This window comes from Pyxicephalus adspersus, chromosome 7 (genome assembly GCF_032062135.1).
Source record: "Pyxicephalus adspersus chromosome 7, UCB_Pads_2.0, whole genome shotgun sequence".
NCBI classification, from domain to species: Eukaryota; Metazoa; Chordata; class Amphibia; order Anura; family Pyxicephalidae; genus Pyxicephalus; species Pyxicephalus adspersus.
This window is the reverse complement of record NC_092864.1, coordinates 76,972,332-76,998,686: the sequence shown is the minus strand read 5'-3', so window position 1 is coordinate 76,998,686 and position 26,355 is coordinate 76,972,332. Positions and strand designations below refer to the sequence as shown.

Here is a 26,355-nt window from a genome sequence, read left to right as displayed (position 1 = left end):
TACAATTTATTTCTCTTTTCCATTTATCATTACATGGCATGCTATATGTTCTCTCAAGTTGCTAGATATGACTATTTCTGTAAAATTGTATGCCTTTTCACGCTTTTATTTGCTTTTGCCATCTGTATACACTGGTTTGAGTTCTGTAAAAACATCAGCTGGGTTTTGTACATAATAAGCATTCAATAACAGGGATTCGGGCAGCTATTGCAGTTACTGTACAGTCACATAACTCCAAATCCATGCTTCTATTCGATAGAATAGAATGGCCTTTGCTAAATGCGATATTATCTCACAGAGCTTTTGGACATGTTTCCCTCCGATATCTAATATAAATATATATATATATATATATATATATATATATATATATATATATCACAATCCATCCACCAAATTATATAATAATGGGGACTTATCGAGACCCATAATTCTTGCTCCAGATGAACTACACAAGGTTGCCCCCTCTCCCCAATATTTAACTTGGCCTTGGACCCTCTTCTTGGACTTTTGGTAGATTTGACTGAACTTAAAGGTAATTTTGTGGGTACACACACACACACACACACACACACACACATCAGATATACCTATACCTTATCTATATTGCCCCTGTTAAAGTTAAACTGAAACATTTGAGGATATCACAGATTTTTACAATTGCGTTACAACTTTAGAGCAGCAAACCAAAGCTTGTATCAATGAGCTTTGAGGGGAGATGCTAAGAAATGTAATATTTGTTAATTATACTTAATTATAACTTGATCTCTACGCATGTAATTTCTTTCTCTTTTTTTCTCATTGTTACCCAATGTAATTTTGTTATTTTGTCCAAATCCTTAAAATAAAAATATTTTTTAGAAAAAAAATATTACTGAATCTCTGTACTATACCTGTGTGCCTGAGTACTATCATGTGACATGTAGTAGCATCTTCTGACCCAAAAACGGATATTGAACCTGAATTAAAAAACAAACAAAAAAAACAATAGATTACATTGCAAAAAAGCATGCAAAGGATTTTTGAAAATACATGTGTATGTACCTTGATTTTATTTGAGTTAATATCACCTGTGAGCTGTAAAGCTAGTTGTCTTGTACAATGCCCCCAAAAAAATAGGAAGAAAACAGTGACCACATATTTGACTGGTTTAAACAGAAGAGGCATGAACTTTTTAAGATGTTCTTTAAGTAGTCTTGCAAAAGACACTTATACAAAAATTAACTGGCAGGATCATGGTCTCATCTATTCTCTTTTACCCTTACTTTGTTTCTCTCATTATGTTAATTCTAAAAGTGTTAGTTAATTCTGAAAGTGTTAATGTTGTATGCAATCTTTCTCTCAATATGTTCTTTCATCACATTAGGGCTAATGGCAGATGATTCTTATCCGATACTTGCCCAAAACAAGCCTGACCATTTGTATCCGAGATGTACAGTGGGCCACCAACATGGATCTGTTAGGAATGACCCCAATACATGTCAATGGAGAAAAGCACAGCAGAAAATGATTAGTGCAAAACAATTTCAAAAGAAATCAAGAGTGGGACATAGCACACTGAATAAAACATTGAACATGAATAACATAACAAATATACCAAAAATAAATAAATTAATAAATATACCATATATCAAAAAATATACTATTTATAGCACATAGAAGAGAGAAACCAAGTATATCTCAATACCCTTCTCAATAATCAATAAAAAACAAATCAATTAGGAGATAATGAAAGATGAATATGCAAAAGATGAAGATGAATATATCCCCATCTAAATTTGTATTTCATGTTTTCTCAATACATTTTTATTGAACGTACAGGACCGAAAAAAATTGGTCCTGGACGGGAGATACGTTCCTCCCTTTCTCCCTTTATACAGAGCATAGGCTCTTTTAAAACAATAGGTATTTTGGGAAAAAAACTCTCAAAAAGCAACACTGAAAGGTTTACTACTGTTAGCTTGCTGGTTTCAGGGAAGGAAGGAAGGTACTGGGTGGGCCTTCCTTTTTTATCCAGGTACAGGAGGTCTGGCTACAAGTAGCACAGGTGTGCCGTTAGGCTGTGAAGTGAAATGGCAGCAGGTAGCTGCAGACAAGCAGGAATGGAGGCTCTACTGAGGAGCTGTGTCTTTGAATGAGGATCTATTTAATTGCTTTATGGACTGCGGAATTCTCACTAATAACTGTACTGTTGAGGACTGTACTGTGGAGGACTCGGCACTCTCCTGACGTAAGCTGCATTTGGGTTTTGTTTGATTTTTATTGAAGAAAGCTATATTGTTTTGAGAACACAAAAAAAAAAAAAAAAAAAAAAAAAAAAAAAAAAGACTTAAAGGCTTGCTGCAAAGGACTAATCCACCTCCATATCGATTATATATATATATATATATATATATATATATATATATATATATATATAAACAAACAGGAACACTGAAGTATGTACAGTGGTTTCCAAAAGCATTCAGACTCCTTTCACTTTTATTTTGTTATGTTAAAGCCTGATGCTACAATTTTTAAAAAATTCTTTTTTTTTTTTTCTCATCAATCTAAACTCAGTAACCCGTAATGACAAAATGAAAACCATTTTTGACAATTTTGTAAATTCATTTTTTCAAACAACCTTCTGGCCGTTTCACTGATGTCTGAATTTCTGTACCAAAAGCAGTTTTTTTTTTTTCTATTGTAGACCTGTAACTTACCGAAATATGTCCAAACAAGGCTCTAGTACTCTGAATATAATAAAGTTTGAAACATACAATCATGTAAAATAGAATAAATTTCTGTTCCTTGTCCTTCACAATTTCTTGTTCCCCAAATATCATCATTTGCGCACATAGATCCTGTGGGCAACGGAGGGCTAGAATGGTGCAACTAGCTTCCCAAGGCAGTGGTTTGCTATTGGTGAATTTAGAATGAGGGGCTGGGAATCTGAATTGCACGCCAAGCCCCCTGTCGACAGGCGCAGGCACCAATCAGGAATCATCAGGAATCACAGAGGGACGCATACCCGAACGCGAAGGGAAGGAGACGCTGGAGACAGGCATCGAGCGATGAAAAACTCTGCCAGAGGACGGACATTCTCTCCGTATTTCAATGCAAAAAGCGTTACATTTTTTTGCATGGAAATTTATTTTCCATTGTAGGCTATAATTCTTAGGCATAACTCACCGAAGTATGTCCAATATTTAATAAATTTAATAATTACATAAAACATTTTAAATAAAAAAACAAAACCTAATAAATACATTGAAAAAAAATCTGTTAAAAAATAGTGTAAAATGTAATATAACTTTTCCGTTATTATATATATATATATATATATATATATATATATATATATATATATATATATATAAAATTTCTCAATACAGCTATTTTTTATTGAATCTGATACAAAATTACTTGAATTTCCTGCCCCACCTCCCACCCGCACCAAAGTCACCAGGAAACCCCAGAGATCATCTCTACGTTCAGCGGCTAAAGACAGAAGAAAGTGGAAGAGCTGCAGGAACCAGGTAAGTGGGGTTTTCAGTAATCTGACTGTCATACAATGTTGTATGACAATCAGATTGCACTGTAAGGGGATCTGAATTTGGCGCCTCAGCCAAAGCAACACTTGATTCTATTTTTAGCTACCCCGAGCCTAGTTGGGGTAAAAGCTTTCAGCAACTTTTTTTACCCTGAACTAGGCTCGGGTTAACCCCCCCAGGAGGTTATGAAAAAACTGTAATATCACATCTATATAAGTATTCAGACCCTTTACTTAGTTAAAGCACCTTTAGCAGCAAATGGGTGTGATGAAACAAGCATACCTGGATTGGGAAATTTTCTGCCAATATTCATTGCAAATTCTCTCAAGCTTTGTCACATTGGCTGCAGACTGTCAGTGGACAGCCATTTTTTAGGTCTCCCCTCTGGTGTTCCATAGGGTTCAAGCCTGGCTGAGCCACTTCAGGACATTCGCAGAGTTATCCCAAAGTCATTTCTGTCTTGCTTTCACTGTGTGCTTTGGGTCATTGTCATGTTGAAAGGTGAACTTTCTGGCCCATTCTGAGGTCCTGCACACAGAACAGGTTTTCATGGAGGATCTTCCTGTACTTTGCTCCATTCAGCTTAATTTCAACCCTGACCAGTCTCCCAGTCCCTGCTGCTGAAAAACACCCACCATTCTTTACAGTTAGGATATGACTGGGCAAGTGTTGAGCACTTTTACATGGAGGATAGGCTTCTATTTAGCCAGTCTGCCATAAAAGCCCAGATTGGTAGAGAGCAGCAGATATGGTTGTCCTTCTGGAACTTAAACCAATCTACACACAGGATATCTGGAGCTAAGACAAAATGACCATTAGGTTCATGGTCACCTTTTCCACCAAGGCTCTTCTCCCTTGATAGCTCACTTTGGCTAGATGAACAGCTCTTGAAAGAGTCCTGGTTGTGCAAAACTTTAAGAATTATGGAGGCTGTGCTCTTGGGAACCTTTAGTGAAGCAGATTTTTTACTGTAGCCTTCCTCAGATCTATGCTTTGCAACAATCTGGTCTATTAGCTCTGCAGGCAGTTCCTATAAGCATGGTTTTTGCTCTGTATTATCAGCTATAATACAATAGTGAGGTGTGTGTCTTTTCCAATCATGTCAAGTCAATTTAACTACAGATGGACCCCAATCACTGTGAACAAACTTCTCAGCAGGGACCATGATACATGGGAGGCACATGAGCTAAATGTTGTTACAAAAGGAATAATAGGTTGAACAATTAATTAAATGTCATATTTCATTTTTTTTGTAATTTACAAAAACTGTCTATTGCTGTTTTCACTTTGTCATTAAGGAGTGAGGAAAACAGAATAAAAAGGTTGTAGCATCAGGCTGCAAAAGTAAAAGGGGGTCTGAACACTTTCTGAAGCCACTGTATATATAAAAGAACACTACACATTAAAGAATTGACATATCAGAGATGTATGAAAATATCCGGGGCAGACATTAAGCATTAAAGTATAACTCGCTTAAGGGTATCATTTAAAGGCCCATAGGTGAACCACATATAATTGAGAGCCAGTTTAGGCTTTATAGGCAAGATAGAAAAATAATATAGAGCAACAAAAATGTTTTTTGATCCAACTATTCAGTAACCACCCAAAAACAGCCAGGTTGTTACTGAAAAGATGCCGTACCCAGCTAAAAGGGGGTGGGGAGAACACTGGTAGAAAAGCGAACAGGAAGGGAAAGAGATCAGGGCCAGTAAGGTCAAGGTACCACCCTTATAGACAAATTCAATGATAAAGTACAGCTTAAAAAGCCAAGAATGAGTCAAACCCCATGGTGAAGTATTGTAAGATACCCATCAAGTTAGTTTTACAGAAGAGTTCTACCTTATCATGTAGCCTAGCCATCACTCAAAACCATTTTTTTTTAATTTAGAGATTCCAATCTCTGGCTTATTAATAACAAATTGGAATAAAGCCAATATGGTTCCCATCTTTAAAAAAGGAGAAAAGACTTTACCAAAAAATTACAGACATGTTAAGCTAATTTTTATCGTTGGAAAGATTTTGATAAAGAACCACACAGAAGAATTTTTGCTAGAAAATATAAATGATATGTATATATAGTCAATATGGATTATATAGATATACTTGTAAACACATTAGGCCTGGTTTAGGATTAAGGTTCACACTTCATGTCAACAGTTTCACCAGAAAGACAGGGAGAGAAAATGAATAAAGTCAGAAAAGTGTATACATACTGTCACTCGGAGTAGTAGCAGCCAGTTCTCTTTGATGAATGTACAAAAAACCTTTAGGTCCAAATATCTGTAATGGTTGGCTAGTCAGCACTTTGGCTCGTTCCTAAGGAGTCAGAAAAAAAGAAAGATCACAAAAACTATTGTTAACATAAATGAATATAGAAAAAAGCTATATTGTCCAAGTTCTAGGTTCTATAACAAGTATAGGTTCTAGGGCGAGTTAAAAAACAAAAAGGCAGATTAACACGTCAACCCATAAAATGTTAAATTTCCCTCATAAGGGCCAATTGCAGAATGACAAATGTTTGACAAAAACAATTTTATTTCATTTTGCATTTCTGCATTAAAAAAATATTAAAAGCTAAAGAGACAGAAGGGTTTTTTGGCTAAATAAATTAAAAGAGGTATAGAATAAGTATAACCGTGATACAGTACAAAGTACAAATACAAAACAAATTGCAAAATATAATTAGGTTTTTACCAAAACCTCATCAAGTCAGGTGAGGTTACTTGGGATGTTATGCTATTAAAGTGCTCCTATTATAAAAACTTTGTGTTCTTATTAGGTCCATAAGAAGATTGAGTTACTTGAAACAGTATACATGCAATCCATTAGTCTCTTTTTATCCTAATCCTGCCTCAGGGGAACTCAACGGATATGCTAATGGTTCAAATATCATACAATTAAAGTGTACCTAAACTCTGAATTTTTACTTTACATAAAAAAGTAGACAACCCTTTTAATTTAACCCCCCTAGCGTTCTAATTCTGTCAGTTTTTTTGATGCAAAAAGTGATCCTATTTTTTTTGCATACAAATTTTTTTTTTATATTGTGGGCCTGTAATTCCTAGGATTACCTCCCATGTATGATAATTATATTTATTATACTATAATCATAAATTTTAATACATAAATATTAATCATAATTATAAAAAATAATGAAATAGACCAACAGTGTATTTTATCAAAAAAAAAATATTTTATCAAAAGTTTCTCACTGAAATTTTCCAAACAAGGGTGCAATATTATTGATAAATAATAATAAAAGTTAAATGCAGATTTTAGAAAAAAATTTTTTTTATATATTTATAGTAGACATGGTAGGTTCTGAAGCAGGGTGCTACACAAAGTCCAACATCACAGTCAGGACAGTAGAACCTGGTTTCTTTGCGTTTCTTCCTTCCTCTGTCAGTCTATGAGCAACAAACCACACACATCCTTGTAGGTGCTGCCTTTTTCTGGGTTGGTGGGATGTATTCAGTGAAATGACGACTGGTCAGGTGTTCTGGGTTGACAACAGCGGAAGCACGATGTCCAGGTCTATTCATAACCACTGATGGTGTTTGGTGGTTCTTGACTATGGATTCGGAAACTTGCAAAATGAAGTCTGAATTATTCACAGGCCTCTCACTATTTTTTTGTACAGAATGTAGGCATTTCATAGTCAGTGCTCAACTTGGTCAGCTCTGTCGACACCTCCTATAGTGTTGTTGTAGTCAATCACTACCTGTGGTTTCATCACTTCTTTCCCACGTTTTGTGTGTACCAGAACGCCCCACATCTTTCTTGTCACACCATCTCAGGGCCATCGTCTTGCCTTTCTGCCAGGCAACTATTTCTCCTGTCTTCAGCTTCCCTTTTGCAAACAGTGATGGCAGGTTGCACTGATTAGCCCTAGCGGTTCCATAGGCATCTGTTCTGTGTTGCAGAAGGAACTCATAAAGCTCAGGAGATATGTAGAAATTGTCAGTTGTGACACAATAGCCCTGATCTAGCAATGGTTCGATGAGGGATAGCACTGAAGATGTTGCCATAATGGCTGTATCTGGGGTTGAACTGTGTCCCTTTTCCAGTGTATAGTACTGTATTCCAAATGTAGGCAGATGAGTATTCTCACAGCATATAGGTGTTCTTGCCAAATCGTGCCCTCTTTGACGCAATATACTGCACCCAACTGAGCATCTCTTTCTGGCACACAGGTTTGCTGGAAAGTTTGTAGAATCATCCGAGACACTTCCCAAGTTTTTTTCAGTTGTGGTGCAGGATGGGTAGCCTCATCAAATTCTTCATTGTGTTTGCAAAGTGTAGATACTTCATGATGAGAGAAAAACAGTAATCCGGCATGACTGTGCCAAAGAATGGAGTGGCAATCATTTTATTCTTGGACTAGTACCACTTCTACACGGGTTTGCCCACAACTCCCTGCAGGATCACTAAGCCGAAAAACAGCCAATTGTCATCCTTGGTCACAGGTTCCCACTTTCTGCTTCTTGCAAACCTCAGGTGTGGAGCACCTTGTTGTGCAGGGTATCTACATAAAACAAAATAAAAAAAGGTATTTTAGGATATGATCTTTTATAGTGTGAAGGTTGCAAGTAATATGTTAGCAAACACAGAGCAGCATACATGTTGGCATAGAAAAAACGTAAAAAGTTAGCAAACAGGGCAGCATACTTGTTTGCATAAAAAAAAAATAGCAAAAACTTTCAAAAAGTTAGCAAACACAAGAAGGGCTTACCTGTTTGTCTCCGCAACAATTTTTTCAATAACTTTATCGGTCAAAAACAACTTCGGGTATGCCAGGGGGTCATCAATTTTCATCCTCGGTTCGCCAGTGAATGGAAATCTTGGCGGTGCTGCCTGGTCTGCATCAAGGTCAACAGGACACCATGTTCGCACAGCACTGACCTCAGGTTCAGAATCATCGCTCAGTTCACTTTCGCTGTCTGATGACTATCGCTCGATTCCACAAGGGACTCCAAATCGCTATCGCTGCTTTCAAATTGCTCCAAAACAGCACTTGCGCCAGCGAGATGCCTTTTGGATGCCATGTGGTCTCCAGCAATCACTCAGGAACAATCAAGGTCAAAGACAAAGTGATGACATGATACATTCAGTAAGCGATTTATAAGCCATCAAAACGTCAGATCAAGGTCAGGGCTAAAAGTGGGCAAAATGTAAATCAGGGCAATGGGCAATGATGCTTGGTGCACTAAAATGCGTTTTTATACTTTTATTTTGTGTATTTGTAAAAAAAAAAAAAAAAAAAATTTTTTAAAACAGATTACATAGTGATCACCCCCAGAATCCATCACTTTATCGCATCAAGATGTCACGTCTTGCCGGGTGATGCGATGGGGATGTTCATGCCCTGCTCACTCCCCTGAAATCACCAACGAAGCTGCTCGCATTACCCGGAGGGTGCGAGCGTCACATTCTCCTGTTGATGTGAGCGGCAATAGTAAATTCCGGGGGTGATGCCAGCAGGAAATCGCCGCTGGCATCACCCCCGGAATTTACTATTGGTGATCGCATCCACAGTTAGATGTGATGCACAATGCAGAAATCATGCATGGTACAACTGCGGATGCGAGCAGCGGCGTGGCCGTGACCCGGGCAGCAGTTTTCTCGGTAATCTGCTTTTAAATTTCCCGGCCACACCCTGAAGAGGTAAGAGGGGCTTCCAAAGTTATTAGGATTACCACTGGGGGGGTTAATCTAATTTTCTCCCCAACTCGGGATAGGCTGTCTACCGTCACACCCCCTCCCCCAAAAAAAATTCTGTTCTGCAGCAATCTAAGGCCTTTCGACAGCTCATTAAATGCTACCAATTATACGATAGCTGGCGCATTTAGCACTCAATCAGTACATCCCATTACTTGGTCAGGTCATGCCCGGTCACCCTGGATGATTTTCTACCCCACTCTAAAACTAGAGTCTGCCATTGGAGACTGAATGACTTTCTCCTTAAAATTTAAGACACCAAATCGGTCCTCATTACAGGTATTCAAAACAATTTCATTTAAAACAAGGTCAGTGTGTGGCTCTGAGCTCTCACATTAAAACATAACTCTAATCTGCAATGCACTCTAACTCAGCGAGACGAAAGGCGTCAATAGCCCATCATTGGGTCTCCTGTGGGAGGTGACCTCCCTCCGCTCTAAATCGAGGGCTCTGGAATTGAGAAAAGTCAGTTGGATGATGGAATGCACCCGACAAATATACTATCACAAAGGTAACAAGGCAGATACGCTATTGGCACATAAATTAAGAGTTGCACAGTTCAATTCCTCTACCATGGCCATCAAAGACGAACACGGGGTAATAGGATATGATCCGTCCTGTATAGCTTCTTGTTTTGAAACCTACTACACTCAACTATATCAGGTCATGCATCGAGCACAGAACTCCTTAGGGAGCATTCTACAGGAGAAGATAGATTCCTACTTAGGAGAACTAGATCTCCCCCAGCTGTCGGGGAAAGCACCTAGAACATCTCAACCGACACACTACCAAGGAAGAAATCTCTAAAATTAAATCTCATCTTCCCTCTAATAAAGCTCCTGGTCCGGATGATCTATCGTACTTATATTACAAAACCTTTCTACCAGAATAACTCCCACACCTAAAGGCTTTATTTAATGATTTTTTGCAGGGCAAACCCATTCCGCCTTCAAAATCCAGCTCCCACATCACGGTTATACCCAAATAGGGTAAAGATCCGATAGATTGCGCTAACTATAGACCCATAGCACTACTTAATTAGGATCTTAAAAATTAACACAAACTGCTGACCAACAGACTCTCTAAGCTCCTTCCAAATTTAGTACATGGGGACCAAACAGCAAGTGATAACACCCGAAGGGGTTATTGATGGTATAGATATCCTTGACAAACATGAGACCCCATCCTTGATTCTCAGCCTAGATGCAGAGAAGGCGTTTGATCGCCTTAGCTGGCCGTTTATGTTTTCCATACTTGCCAAGCTGGGATTTTCAGGACCTTTTGTCAGGGCACTTTATAGAAGTACCACAGCCTCTGGTAAATTGCCCCACGCCTCTTGCAGACAATTTTCTATTACAAATGGCACACATCAGTGGTGCCCACAGTCCCCCCTTCTGTTTGCCCTATGTGCCAAACCTTTGGCAGCAAAAATTAGGTCTCATCAAGATATCCAAGGTGTTCGGGTAAAGGAGTCCTCCTACAAGATTTCATTACATGCGGACGACGTACTTCTTACACTGACACAACCTGCTATTACTCTACCAAATTTGTGGTCTGAACTACACTCGTTCGGTGAAATTTCAGGTTACAAGGTGAACTCCTCTAAAACGGAGACCTTACCTTTACATATGCCAAACCTGCAACTTTCAGCATTGCCGAAGACAGGTGCTTCTTTATGTGGCGGGAACATTCTATTGGTTACTTAGGCACTCAGATAATGGCTACATTTGGCCAACTCTACTTGTGTAACTTTCCCCCATTGTTCTTGGAGCTTCATAATTTCTTAAACAAATGGAAAACAGACCCGTTATCACTTCCGGGATGTAAAGCATCAGTAAAAAAGATGCTCCTACCTAAACTTTTATATTTATTGAGACCCTGCCAGAGCAGGTTCCCATCTAGACCCTGAAAAAGCTACAAGCTGTTTTTTTAAACTTTATGTGGGCACATAAGCGACATAGAATATCTAAGTCGTTAGTTTGTACACGAAGAGAGCTTGGAGGTCTGGGAGCTCCAGACCTGCCTAAATATTATGTGGCGGCCCATTTATGCTATTTGCCTTTTTCAACCTCATTATACTTCCTCCACTATTTGTAGGGCTTTGGAGGAATCCTGGATCCCCCGATCCACCCTTATGTGATGCTTTGGAGCTCCCTCCTATTGGCAGATAGGGATTTGCTTTCACCAATGCTATTTACTAGAAACCTATGGCTATTATATAAAATTAAATATACTCTATCCTCCACAGCATCGGTACTGACACCCATTACCCACAACCCCCTATTGCCTGATAGTCTTACCAGAGGAATGTGGCAGCCCTGGAGGGGGAGGGGACTACTCCATCTTAGGAATATTTTACACCCCGTGGGGAAGAGGTTGCTCTCCTTTTTGGAACTTCAGACCCAATTTGACCTCCCACAAACTGCCTTTTTTCCGTATCTGCAGATTAGACACTATGCCCTCTCCCTCACTAAGGCGTCTAGGTTTACAGAAACTACTTCCTTTGGGAGGATATGCATGAATGGTCCATATGCTAAAAGTTTGGTTTCTTCAATTTACTGCCTCCTTCATACAACCATTCAAGGGATTTCTGGTAAATTTGCATTCATGAGCACCTGGGAATCTATTCTAGGACGCACTTTGGACAGTGATGAGTGGTCAGATATCTGGGAAGCAGCACAAAAAAGCTCAATCTGTACATTATATAAAATAAAATTTGTACAAAATAATATTTCAATGGTAACACACACCTGATGTGTTGCACAGGTTGTTTCCTGCTGTGGACCCTATTTGCTGGCGATGTGGGACACAGCAGGGAACTCTGGAACATGTGTTCTGGTATTGTCCCATTATTCAGAGTTATTGGGCTCGAGTTCATAGGCTGCTTCAGGATGTGACCCAACAACATCTTTTACTAGATCCGCTTAACCATTAATTAGGGCTACCCTTTACGGGCCTCCCAAAACTTACTAGTAAACTGATTGCCCATATACTGGTGGCAGCTCACACCCTGATTACCACCAGATGGAAATCCACCCTGACTCCCTCTCTAGAGGATTTATATACCCGCATCCAGGATGTTCGCTTAATGGAATACTTTACGGCCCTCATACAAAAGAAAGTGGATAGATTCTAATTGATTTGGGATCCATGGGACACCTTCTACTCGCAATTGCTGGACTAGGGAATAGTTTTGCATACTTTACTATCCTACTATCAATGCCCACCTGCCTCCACTCTCCCCCCCTCTTATTGGTCCTGGTTGTTAATAATATGACTCATTACACATTTTTGTTTTGCGTTTTTTTTTTCCCTTTCTTTTTTCATTGTCTGTCTCCAGCAAAACTGGATGGGATTCCATTTCTGACTCTGGACTCAATATTATCTGAATGTAGCATTTGCTACCTTGGACAAAGACATATATTTCGACTGTTTTGTATTTTGCCCCCCCCCCCCCCCCCCATGTTTACATTGTATTATGGATATTGATCCTATACCTGTATTGCTGTGTTCCTTGTTTATTTTTTACAGAAAACTCAATAAAAACTCAGTTTTAAAAAAAGATCCAAAACTTTTTACCAAGATCCAGGCTTCCAGATTACTTAAGGTCATGCATAGCCTCTTCCACTTTGACCAAGTGGGGTTCATGCCCAGAAGAGAGGTCAAAGACAACACAACAAGGGTATTGAATTGGATAAATCAGGCCACAACCAAACAAGTCCCACTCATGCTACTGTTCACATATGCTGAAAAGGCCTTTGGTTCAACTGGCCCCTTATTAATTACACTTTGTCACACATTGGCCCTGGACCAAACGTTATCCTGGATTCGTGCTATCTAATCCCATCCTACTGCCACAGTTAGAGTAAATGGGTTACATTCAGCGCCTCTGCACATTTCAAATGGCACAAGACAAGAATGCCCTTTGTCTCCCTTAATGTTTATCTTGACATTAGAACACCTTTTACACACTATCCTTGCCTCTAATACTATCGGAGGCCTAGAAATGGGACATACGGTTCAGAGAGTGGCGGCTTATGCAGATGATTTGCTGTTGGTAATCACTAACCCCAATGTTTCCTTGCCACACATTATGAAAGTCACAAGTGATTATGGTTCATTGTCTAACTTTAGGATTAATTATGCCAAATCAGCAGCATTAGATGTATCAATACCTTTTCCCACCTGAAATGGTCCTTTGACTTTTACTAGGAGTCCCATTCGATAGAGTACACTCTAAGGTGTACTACAGGAACTTCTTTCCGCTACTCTTCACAATGAATACTGATTTAGAGAAGTGGGATAAAGCTGCATTCTTCTGGATGGAATGCATTAGTATTATTAAAATGAACATACTCCTCCGATTTGTTACATCTTTCAAACTTTCCCGATAAAGGTCCCGGGGTCTTTTTTCAGAACCCTTACTTCAAGAATATTCTGGTTCATTTGGCACAACAAAGCTCCTAAAACTTTGCAGAACTCTACTTATGAGATCCAAATCTGCGGGGAGTGTAGGAGTTCCAAATATGTTCCATTACTACTTAGCGATGCACCTGACGCGCATCCTAGACTGGTGTCGCAATTCATGCTCTAAACAGTGGGTGTCGCTAGAACAAACTTTCTCCCCAACCCCCTTGCACCTCCTACCATGGTTATCAACAGCGTCCTTCCCCAAACCTAACTCTCATCCTACATTGGGCTATACTTGGGAAATAGCGGTTAGGAATTTCTATAGGCTGTCTCGCGCCCACTACATCATCTCTTTTTGTCATCTTGGGCAACCCGTCCTCCTCCCCTGGGCTGGAGGATGGGACGCTCCGGGATTTACGGTCGAACAAGTAAACGCAGAGCGACTCACTTCCTTCACCCGGGCAGATGGGTCGAGCGTACGGAGCTGTGAAATAGTTCGGCAAATTTTGCTTGGATTTTTGGAGATCGTTTCAACTCTATCACTTCTTACAAATCCTCCTTACTAACCCCCTTTGAACAAATGTCTATGAGCGGGGGAGGGATTCGCCACACTCTGTCAGCTGTGTGCAGGCTTTTACAGGCCTCGCCCCCAGACTATACGCCCACATATCTCCTGTCCTGGGAAGTCGATCTGAGCTTTTCATTCTCCACAGAGCAAAAGGTGTTTTATATTATATAATATATACATATTTTATATTGAACTCACAAAGCGTCCATAAGTAGCAGGTTCCACAAAATCTGCTACAAAGATGTATCACGGTGGTATCACACCCTGGTGAAACTAAACCATATTCTTCCAAACAAGTCTGACAGGTGCTGGAGATGTCAGACAGAGACAGGATCTTTGCTTCACATTTTTTGAGAATGCCCCTCACTACTAAAAAGTAGATAAAAAATTTAGAGGCCCCACCCCTGGCGGTCACTTGCATTTTTAGTTTTGGGATCCTAGATGCATTTTCCTATGAAACAGCAACCCAAATGTTCAATTTCCACAAGTTATTAAACTCGTGACACCTATATCTTGAAATTTTCTAAAGGAATTTTGGTATTTTCTAAAATTTTGTTATGACCAACAATTTAGGAGATCTGAAGAACTGAACAGGAGTTGTTATGCTGCACAATATGATAAGCAGGCTTTACACACACAGCTATCACACTGCCAATAGTATCATTACAAACATACACAAATTTCACCCTATTTCTACATCATGGAACAGGGGTCAGCAACCTTTTGAGTCGAAAGAGCAAAAAATTACAATTTACAAAATTTCAAAGTTTTTAAAGAGCCGCAAAATTTTTTCTTGCCAACAATAAATAGTACTCGCATAAAGTTTTTTGATAAAAAAAACTAATCTATTTATTCATAAGAAAAAATATCTATTTATTCATATATAAGTAGTGTTTTTCACAACAAATTAGATAATATATATATGGAATTATTAGATAATTACCTATTATTTAAATAAAAAATTCAAACAAGTAAACATTTACTTACAACACTAACTTGTACTTCAATAACAAACAAATGAGCAAACAAATTCAATGGGAGCAATGGCTTTGCATGGTTTAAGAAAGTTTGGATAACTTTAGATGACATTTCATTTTCCTCAGAATTCTGTAATGGTGAAACAGGTACAAACATTTTGATTTTCCATGTATTGTTGCTAAACTGCCAACTTTTGTATTTTATTGTAGAAATATAGATACCTTTAGGCACCGATTCTATCTCTCAGCCTAGCTTTTTGTGAAGCTGCGGCTCTTTAATTGTCGGAAGCTATTCTATCTCTCAGCCTGGCTTTCCACCACACCCCTCCCCCGTGACACGGGTCCTCACTGTGTTCAGTTCGTGGGAAGCTCTCGAGTGTCACGGGGGAGGGGTGTGGTGGAAAGCCAGGCTGAGGGATAGAATAGCTTCCGACAGACTGAATTAAAGAGCCGCAGCTTCACATCTAAAGAGCCGCATGTGGCTCGCGAGCCGCAGGTTGCCGTCCCCTGTCATGGAATATAGAACCTATTTCTTTATGTTCATGAGTTCAAGACTACAAGCTGTCATTGCCAGCAAAGGGTTTTCAACCAAGTATTAGAAATGGACATTTTATTTTCAGCTTTTTAACTTGTCCAATGACGTCCGAGTCCCTGACATGAAGTGATTGTGTAAAAAAAGGCTTTAGTTCCTCACATTTTTATGCCATCTTTTTGTTCAACCCACTGAATTAAAGCTGAAAGTCTGCAGTTCAACTGCATCTGAGTTGTTTAATTTAAAATTAATTGTGGTAATGTACAGAACCAAAATTAGAAAAAAGTTGTCTCTGCCCAAATATTTATGGACCTAACTGTATATATTTATACGGGGTGATTAGATCCCCCTTAAACATCTCTTCTCAAGGGAGAATAGACTCTGTTCAACTAATCTCCTCATGAGCTGAGCTCCTCCATTCCTTTTATTAATTTAGTTGCCCTTTTCTGCACGCTCTCCAATTTAACAATGTCCTTTTTGTAAACTGGTGCCCAAAACTGGACTGCATATTACAGATGTGGTCTGGAATGCTTTGTACAGGGGCAGGATTATGTCTCCATCTCTGCAGTCTATTCCTCCTTTATTACTGCATCTTGGAATTGCATGCTGTTATTAAGTCTATGATCTACCAGAACCCCCAGATCCTTTTCAATTTCTGACTCACCTGAATGTTTTCCCAATAGTCAGTATGAAGCATGCATGTTGTTTGCCTCCAAGTGCATAACTTTATATTTATCTATAAATAATGTCATTTGCCACTTGGCTACCCAATCAAACAGTACATTTAGGTCTGCTTGTAGATTATAGACATCCTGGATGGACTAAATTCCATTACATAGTTTGGTGTCACCTGCAAACACAGAAAAAGTAACTTTAAACCCAAACTCAATATTATTTATAAGGTTAAACAGTAAAGGTCCCAACACTAAACCCTGGGGTACACCACTAATACCCTTAAACCATTCAGAGTATGAAAAATTGATTACAACTCTCTGGATGCGGTCTTTAAGACAGTTCTCTAGCAATTTACAGATTGACTTTTCTAAACCTATCGACCCTAACTTGCATATTACCGTCTGTGGGTTAGGATTTGAGCTCTGAATTACATTAAATAGGAATATATAATGACAGACGAATACAGACAGTGACACGGGTGATAAAGGAAGTTTTCCGATGCCTTGGATCACTCTAAGGATCAAACAATTAGTGATCAATAAATGATAAAGAATGTATTCATAATTGAAAGTATATGGTTCTAAACCAAAGGGATCCCAGTTATGAAAAGCATAAATGGTTTTTACAAATATTTAGATTTTTGTCCTTTGATATTAAAGAAAGGATTTGAAACTAAGCATGTAACTGGGACCAGGAACTGGGTTGCTCTCAGACTCATTATTCATTTGGTTTCACATTGCAGTAGTTTGGAATCAAAATCCCCTCCTCGAGGGTTGGGAGTAATGTGTTCTTATGCAAAAACATTGATTACATTAGCATTGCAGTTATGTTTATTCACTATATAGTAGCCAGTAGGGGTTATTATTTTACTACAAGTAATGAAATAGACATGCATGTATTGTTACACACAGTTACAGTCTCTGTTATTTTTACTTTAAAATCCGTGCCTCTAAAAAAACATCCAGCTTTTCTTAAAGCAATCTGTTGTACTTGCTGCAACTACTTCCTGAGGGAGCCGATTCCACACTTTCACAGATCTTACAGTGAAGAATCCCTTCTTTATCCGGAGCTTAAACTTCCTTTCCTCCAGACTCAAAGGCAGTGATGTATTAAAGTTCTCCAAGGCTGTGGAAAATACACTTTTATCAGTGAAGGTGAGTGATCCAGCAAACCTGGAGCGGATTTCCTAAAAGTCATTAGCTGTTTATTAGCAAATATTTTAAATTCTGGACCAGATCCATTTCAATGTTGCTGGAACATCAAGCTTCACTGATGAAAATGTATTCTCTCCAGCCTTGGAGAGCTTTATTAAATCAGGGTCAAAACTAGCCTATTGTTCTTTGTAAGGATCTTAAGGTGAATAATCCAGAAGAGAGTTCTCTATATGGACCATTTAAACAGGGTGATCATATTCTCCTTAAACAGATCCCCCCCATTGGTCTGACCAATGCTTTTTACCAATACTTTGTATAGCATTTTCGAAATGTTTAGTTTTGCCTACATAAAAAGAACCACATATACATGTAATTTAGATCACTCCAAAAGTTTACAATTTACAAAGTGTTTAGGACAATGTATCGTTCCATTTGAAGGAGAATACTTAGAGCTCCCTTAATCAAATTGCATTAAGAACAAACCCCACAGTTAAAAGTAGAATATGATAGATGCATAATATGTCATATAAAATTATATAGATTAATAATATTTATTATATATATGTAATATAGATGAATTGTATAGGTGCCGAGTTGGAATTTATGGTGAAGTGGCTGGTTACTAAATGATCTTATTTACGGTAACAATTTGTACACGCGGAGTCTGAAAGGAGTAGGTTCCAATATTTGGAACAAATCTTACAAATTAAATTATGATGATTTATAATAAATAGGAGGTCTTGTCCCACCATGAGTTTAACACAATAATATTTTTTTTTTCAAAAGCTTCTTTGTTTAACCATGTTCTAAAAGTCTCATTTATAAAGCTTTGGCTGCTCTGATGAAGTCTGTTTCAGTGGAACAGTTCCTCCTTAATCTCAAATATTAGAAAGGAGCACCCAAGAGCCTTCCGAAATGTGTGACGTAGGTATACCAGGAGGCTTTGAGCTCCCATTCATTCTTAATCATCTAGGTAATCAAGAATTAAGGAGGCAGTGCTGCACCCTTTTTTTATAAAAAAAAAATAGGGTGTTGCACTTAAAAGGGTTGTCTACCCTTTTATGTAAAGTGAAATTTCTGTGTTTAGGTACACTTTAGGGATGTTATATGGGAATCAAGGTCCAGAGACTCAAGCGGATGACACAAATCCCACACATTGATAATTGCTATATGCCTCACCATTGCAGCCTTCATTGGACAGCTAAATAGGCAAATGTTGCTGAAAAAGACTTAACCTGTTCTTGAAATAAGAAAAAACAGCCTCACTCTCAGCCCCACTTGTGTAGTTTCCTCCCTGCTTTTGCGGAATAATTTCTGGGTTTTGCTAAATTGGTAAAACTAAATAAAACACAATATGTTGTGTCCGAGAACCACTACATAGAGCATAACTAAACCTAACAAATATGCCATAAATGTATATTTAGGTCCAATTTTAAGCTGTAGATACATTAGTTTTCAGATTCAGTAATCAGTGATCAAAATGTTAGAACAAAACTAAACCAAGGAGAAAAAAGACAATTGTTTAGTAACCAGTAATAAATTTGCTCTACCAACAGCTTTCATTTCCCTGAATATCATTCCTTAGACTGTCTGGTCTGCGTAGAGGCAGCCATCTTGGTGATTCCTAATGGCAGTGCCACCAAATTCATCATCACTGTCACACCATCCCTGTGACACTATCACTGTGACATCATACCTGAGTTTCACACTGCAGATCAGGATGTTTTGTATACAGGAGTACATGGCCAGATTCAAATAACAGGAAGTGCATTGTATTTCTTTTTCGCAGGAAAAGAGCTTTTAAACGTGGGTCTATGTTATTATTCAATGTATTACATATATTGTTCTAGTTTTTACCTTGAAACCAAAATGATCCACCTAAAAACTTTCATTCACACAGGTCCACCCCCTAAAAGTGTATGTGGAAACTCAATTTCCATATAAACAGTAGGCAGCATACTGCCTATCCAGCTAAACTGTTTGCTGAGGACAGTCGTAGCAAAGCCTCTTACCGTAATCTCAGCATGAATCTGTACAATTCGGGCAATAGGTTGGCTGACATCGAGCCTTTGGCTGCCAATGAACACAGGCATGCCGGCAAACAAATGACGGCCATTAAACTGCTTTTACAATGACGGCTGGGCTGCGCAAAGCACTCTGGGAGTTGTAGTCTTACTAGCCTGCAGCTTGCTACTAGGAAACGGTAAACTGTCGGTGCTATATGTGCTTCTTATTATGCTTCATATATATAACTGGCAGGATACCATAGCTGAGGTTGAAGTTTGATAACGAATGTGAAGAATATTAAAACAGTAATAATATAGACATTTTTATGTTTCAAATTTATATAGAACAACATATAAAGTGTTCCAGTTCTAGAAAAGACAAAATTAGGGATATCATTTCTATACCAAAACAGGAGTTTTGGGCTAGATTCACAAGTAAATTCTCATGTTATTAACCTCCTGGGCGCTTCATTTCTGTCTTTATTTATAAGTCTAAAAGCGGTACATTGGTTTTCATTAAAACTTATTTTACAGTATAATATAATAATATGAGTATAATAAAGTTTGAAACACAAAATCATATCAAAATAATAAATTAAAAAAATGTTAAAAACAATAAATTAATTATTAAACTTTGACATGATTTTGTGTTTCCAACTTTATTCTACTCATACTAATATATTATGCTGTAAAATACGTTTTCATGAAAGACAATGCACCCCTTTTAAACATATAAATCCAGTGTATTGCATTCAATACAGTTATTTTGTATTGAATGCAATACAATATAATTTTAAATTCCGCCGTGCCCCTAGTGGCAGCTGCATGCACCGACATTACCAGAAACTCCCTGGGAACATCAGCGCACGCGCCTGGGGACAGATCTGAGGACGAGGATGGCAGAACACTGGAGGATGCTGATGGTACCAGGTAAGGCTTTATTTATAATTTTTTTTAGCTTCCCCGAGTGTGGCTCGGGGTTACCGAGTCACACTTGGCCTTACCGCTTGGTAGGTTATTAAAGTGGACCTTCACTCTAAATAGCATCTCAAGTTTAAAGTGGACCTAAACTCAACATTTTCTCTTTTCATAAAAGTGTAGACAATCTATAAATGTAAAGAAAAAAATGGTATTTATTTTATTTTTTGGCGCAACACCCTATTTAAAAAAAAAAAAAAAAAGTGCAGCACTTCCCCTTTCTGTCTTGATCACCGAATAGAGCGAAAAGCCTCCCGGGATGCCTACGTTACGCATCCCTGAGGGTCTTGACCGCTCCTTCTTCCCATGCCCTATTCTCAGGTATGTGCAGAAGGAGCTCTTTCTTTAATGAAAGAAAGGACATTTTTAATCTCACACATGCGTAGTGACATCAGCAATCTTTTTTCCCATCTACGTCACTAGATCTCCTACCTATGCGAGATTGGTGACATGGTAAAAAGATGGATACAGAGACAACGTGGGACCCAAACGAATAAACCTCCCAATGGATATGCGGGAGTAAGGGTAAGTGTTTTTTTTTTGTGTGTTTTTGGTTTAGTTCCTCTTCAACTGATTATGAATACTAAAAATTAGAAATAATTTTTTTTTCTTAAAATCTGCAACTGCAACATTCACATAATGTGTTGACATGGCAGCTCTTTTCTGCTTCCATCTATGCTTTGGGAAACTACGCCAACTTGTGAAGTCACTAGATTGCTTTTAGGAGTTAAAAACCTGCCCATGTACCATGTCTAGTAAGGATGGGCTTGCCAAGATTCAAAAACTCCCATTATTGAAGCTAGTCAACAGTGGGCCCCTGTGCAGAATTGACTTGAAGCTCTTAGTGGTCAAGGAGGGTACAGGGCCCTTGTGCAGCGGCAAACACCTTTCAGCTTCATATGTCCATCAATGGAAACTCCCATACTTGACTTTTCACCACATGCAGGCTGTTAACAATTTGGACAAAACAATTTGTAATACTACTAGTATTTAAGTACTAGTACTAGTATTTAAGTACTAATACTAGTACTGAATCACAATCAGTTGGTCACTAATGAAGTGGTTTTCAAATGGTTTCATTTTCTTTAAGTTGTAAGGGGGTAGGAAGTGAAAATGTCCGCTAAATGCTTCCAGAGTGCAATAAACCCCTTGGCTGGAATTCAGAAAGCATTCCCATTCAAATCTATAAAAGTAGTTGAGCAAGAGATTGAATAGAAATCCACCACACCACACCACACCACTGGTAAACATCACAGTAAAGAGGGTAGGGCTGGGGGGTAAGCTTAGGTATCATGGTGAGGCATTTTGGGATTTTGACGGACAGTCAATTGATAAATTGAAATAGTTTTGCTTGGCAACAGTAGGTGCTGTGTTAAGATGTTGATGGAGAGGTTGCAGAGTTTGAAAAATATCTACCGTGTGTCCAGCAATGTGTGCCTTATGTTTTGTGTAATTCCAAAGGAGGCGGAAATGGAGAACAGTTTGGCTGAGGAAAGATGGTTGGGGACATCCACTGCAACATTAAAGTCACCAAGGAAAAGAATAGAAGAGGCAAGGAGACTAAGTTGTCCAAAAACAGTAGACAACAGCAACAGCCGGGGTAGAGGGCGGAAAAGAAGGATGGAATGAGTTTCAAATGAGGTGAAAATGAGCAACTGTTTGAAGTGACTAAAACTGAAATAAATATATATTTTACAACTATTTGATACTATTATTAGTTTTGTACTAGTAGTTATTGACCTCAAGCTCCATTAAAGGGGAAACCTGTAGGTGTAAGAAGACTAATAGACTTTGCTTAAAATTTGTTTAAGTAACTCATCTCACATATGGACTTAATATGGAGGATTTGCACTCCTGTACAAAAAACTCCTATAGAGGAGAACAGCAGCCAATAGCTGTTAAAAGCAAGGAACAAAAGTGAAAACACATAGCAACTGCATCTAGTTCCTTGAGGTGGGCAGCTCAGATGGACAAAATTCGCACTCTACGGGCACCCAGAAAAAATTGTAATAACTAGGGTAAATATACCTCACATATGATTAGGTGGAATAGTAAGCAAAGGGAAGGGGGGCAGTACTAACAAGTCCTGGAGGAAACCTGTGGAAAAATCAAAAGTAGTATAGGAGATGTAGTCATAAGAGGTGGATTTTTTAGTGAGTGACTCGTTTGCATCAACACCCAGAGAACGCGAACGGGCAAAGAGTATGCAAATGTACCTTTTTTGGCAGGAGTGGGCAGGTCTGCCATTTCCTAAATTTAATGGAAAGCTCACAGTAGGATAAGGTAGGCCACCAATTGCTTAAGCCTGACTGATGTAGGTTGCTATGTTCACAGCCACAAAGGAAGTAGGAGCTTTCCTCCTAAGATCTTCACATCACCATCCTGGCAAAATATAGCTGCTAAGAAACCCAATAATTCAAGACCTTAGGCCTACATGTAATCTAACAGACTAGAAGACTGTGTAGAAGACCACAGAGATCACTACTAAACTCCCATGTATGGGGTTTAGTAAGCTTGGATGCCTGACTTGCCACCAGGACAGCAATGCAGCAGACAGTAGGGCTACAGAGTCCAGGACGCAAGGCAGTAAGACATCCATTTGAGAAAAATCAATGGTCCCTATTAAGAAGTGCAAGCTCTGCAAATAAGGTACAACCAGGAAAGCCAGAGTTCCCCTGGATGAGAACATAGAGTCTACCACTGGAGTATAGAGCCCAATCCCAATGCACTCACCACAGACGGTTAGAAGAAGCAGCAAAAAAGGGGACTCTTGCTGTATGTTGAGGCCTGGAAACTCCTCTTGGTACAGTGCAGTGTCCTAATCCAAGATGGCCACTGGGGCTCTCACACTGTGCAGGCCACACGGGCAAGTCAGCCAAGTTGTGGCTTCCACAACTTCACTTTACAGATCAGACTGGAAAGGAGCTGTCATTGGAGTGTGATGCTTTGTAACAAACATGAGAAGCCGCCTGGTATTCCTCAGTAGGATCACTGTGATTTATATTGAAAATTGAAAGAGATTACTCACTAATTAGCTAAACGGGATTTGAAGTAAGCAAGCATGCCAACTTATGGAAGGAATCATAATATGCAGTCACTACTTGAAAATATGGAAAATTATGGGGTGTTACTATATAACACCTGAGTAATATGTATGCTGTTTATGAAGATATAGTTGCACTTAATATAGAGGTGACTGTTAAAAACTGGCATTTTTTTATATGGCTATGGAGATATAGTTACAATTACTTTAGCAGGGACTGTTAAAATCTGGCAAACTATGTATTTCTGTGTATGTTTGTGTGAACTGGTGAAGTATTACACACTATGAAGATATCAAAAATTGTTTAATAACGATCCGGATAGACTGCAGGGATACTTATGGCTAGCCCCTTGCAATTAGAATTATGTCCAGCTAAATAAGGTGAATAAAGACCCTCTATGTGTGGTGGTGTAAACTGGTGAGGTGTGTACTATAAGGATATCAAAAGACCATTTGTTAATGTCATGACAATGTCTAGACAATAATGCCAACTAGTTCCCTTATAACCAGACATAATAAAGCCTAGTAAAACAAGGCAAATAAAGACTATCTTTTCATTTATTTTTGTAACTACAGTATACCATTGCTGCTATAACCACCTCCTTCTTTGCAACAATTTTAAATAAGAGGGCTACTGGAAGTACAAACATCAGGCACTTGTTTATGTAATTTTGTATATTTTTGTTTTTGGACAACTATGTGATTTAGGTTTGTTCTTTATCTTGTATTTTACATACATGAGAATAATATATGTTTCTATGGTTATAGACGTCTCTCCTTCCTCCTGAAGAAGCGTATTTTTTCCGCAAAATGCATAATTTAAACCCTTTGGAGGTCATTATATACACCCACTATTTTATTGTGTTTTATGTATTTGAAATGATGTTTGTTTTTAATGTTTAATATTATTAAAATTTTGTTATTTTTGTAATTAATATTGATTGTATTGGCTTTAAAAGTCCCACTTAAAATTGATGACTTTCATCGGATATCTTTTCCTATGAAAGTTGTTAGCCTGTTTAAGATAAAAGGATTCTTGCTGTAAGACCTGGAAACTCTTCTTGGTACAGTGCAGTGCCCTAATCCAAGATGGCTGCTGGGGCTCCTGAAAGGATCTGCTTCTACTTCTAGTTCCTCGAATGCACCCTGACTTCTCCTTCACCAGAGAGACAGACGTCTGGAGATATATCCCAATAATACACATGCACACAGTGTGGTTTTAGGAATATACTCTAATCTTTACTTGACAAGTTGGTCTTTTTGGTTGGTCTTGTATACACATAATACAAGGGGTGGTCTTAAGTTACATACAGCTGTTTAAGTTTTGGTCATACCCTGTTTCCCCGATTATAAGGCACTGTCTTATATTTTTTGAAATGCCAAAATATGCCCTAGGTCTTATTTTCAGGGGATGTCTTATTTTTCCATGAAGAAGACTACAGTACACATTTATTGTTGAAAGTCACTCATGATCACTCGTGCTGCAGCCAGCATCAAGGAGACACACACAGGATCAAATATCGGGGGAAGTCTTATTCACGGGTGAGTGTCTTATTTTAATTATTTTTTCAAAAATCGGGGGTGGCTTATTTAATGGGGATGTCTTAAAATCGGGGAAACACGGTATATAGTGTTATTTGATACATTGCAAAGCATACAAGGCATACATTGTATTTCAAAAAATTTACAATTTTCACCATTTGGTTACAAATAAACTGAGAAGAGGAGAAGAGGACTGAGGAGAAGAAATACAACCAAATCCATGGCTCTAATTAACTTAGCTATTTAACCCTTCAGTTCCCACACTGTGCAGGGCGCACGGGCATGTCAGCCAAGTTGCGGCTTCCACAACTTCACTTTACAGATCAGACTGGAAAGGAGCTGTCATTGGAGTGTGATGCTTTGTAACAAACTTGAGATGCCAGCAGATCGAGTATAAACAGGGAATCATGGTGCCTGAGCTGAGAAGTGTCTGTGACCCAAAAGAGTACAATAATCATTAAAATCACAACAAATCCCATAACCCACCCATAAAAGGTAAAACAGGTGTCACAATTACAAAGTGCTTAAAATACTTTTTGTAAATAAAGTTCAAAATATTTTGCAAAAATTGTAGCCTAGTCTGAAAGAATCAGGGAGAGTGAGATAGTAGATGTATTCTAGCTTCTGTGTTGTCAATCAGCATAAGTTATTGCAAAACCCTCTGCAGTTTATATTGCGTAGTAGAGTTAGGCAAAAGACAGTTCCGGATAATACATTTCTTCGCCAAGATGCTCAAACTTGGACAGTGGTGTTGGACTATCTACCATTCGGACATTACTGCATAGAAAGGAGAATGTTGGATACAACTTCTCAAGAGCAATTGGTCACAGATCTCATCAACTGAACTATCTAAAACTGTTGTAAAATTGGGCAATTATCTTAATAAATTAACCTGTCTCTAAACAAAAGCATTGTGTTGTTTTTGGTATGTCAATTTTTTTTGGAATGCAGAAGGTCCACCAATGACCAAAGTGCCATTTGCAGTTTGAAAATCCATTTAATATGAGGTATCATGCCACTAATGCCTAATATGTTTTGGCAGACGGGCCTAATTGTACAGGTTGACAGTCAAAAATCCGGCAACCTCTGGACCTGAGGTGTACCCAATTTTCGAAAATTCCGTATTTTTTAAAAGTTATACTTACCTCCACACATAGGCCAGCCTTCCACTTGCAGCACATGCAGACATCTGGCACAGTTCCAGGGAGCAGGCAGCAGG

At 38.6% G+C, this 26,355-nt stretch overlaps 1 protein-coding gene across 5 annotated transcripts in view; it reads right to left on the bottom strand.

Annotated features, from left to right (window-relative positions):
- NTAN1 (N-terminal asparagine amidase) overlaps positions 1 to 26,355 on the bottom strand; it is a 242,237-nt gene that overhangs the window by 77,753 nt on the left and 138,129 nt on the right. For 3 of the 5 annotated variants that reach the window (XM_072419001.1, XM_072419004.1, XM_072419002.1), the window contains exons 1-3: positions 19,580 to 19,718; positions 5,747 to 5,849; positions 894 to 959 (exon numbers count right to left, since the gene is read on the bottom strand). In XM_072419001.1, the coding sequence (XP_072275102.1) occupies positions 894 to 959; positions 5,747 to 5,849; positions 19,580 to 19,660 (250 nt within the window). In that variant the 5' untranslated portion in view covers positions 19,661 to 19,718. Of the gene's footprint in view, positions 1 to 893; positions 960 to 5,746; positions 5,850 to 16,402; positions 16,589 to 19,579; positions 19,719 to 26,355 lie in introns of those variants that run through there. The other 2 variants (XM_072419003.1, XM_072419006.1) reach the window with 2 other exon arrangements.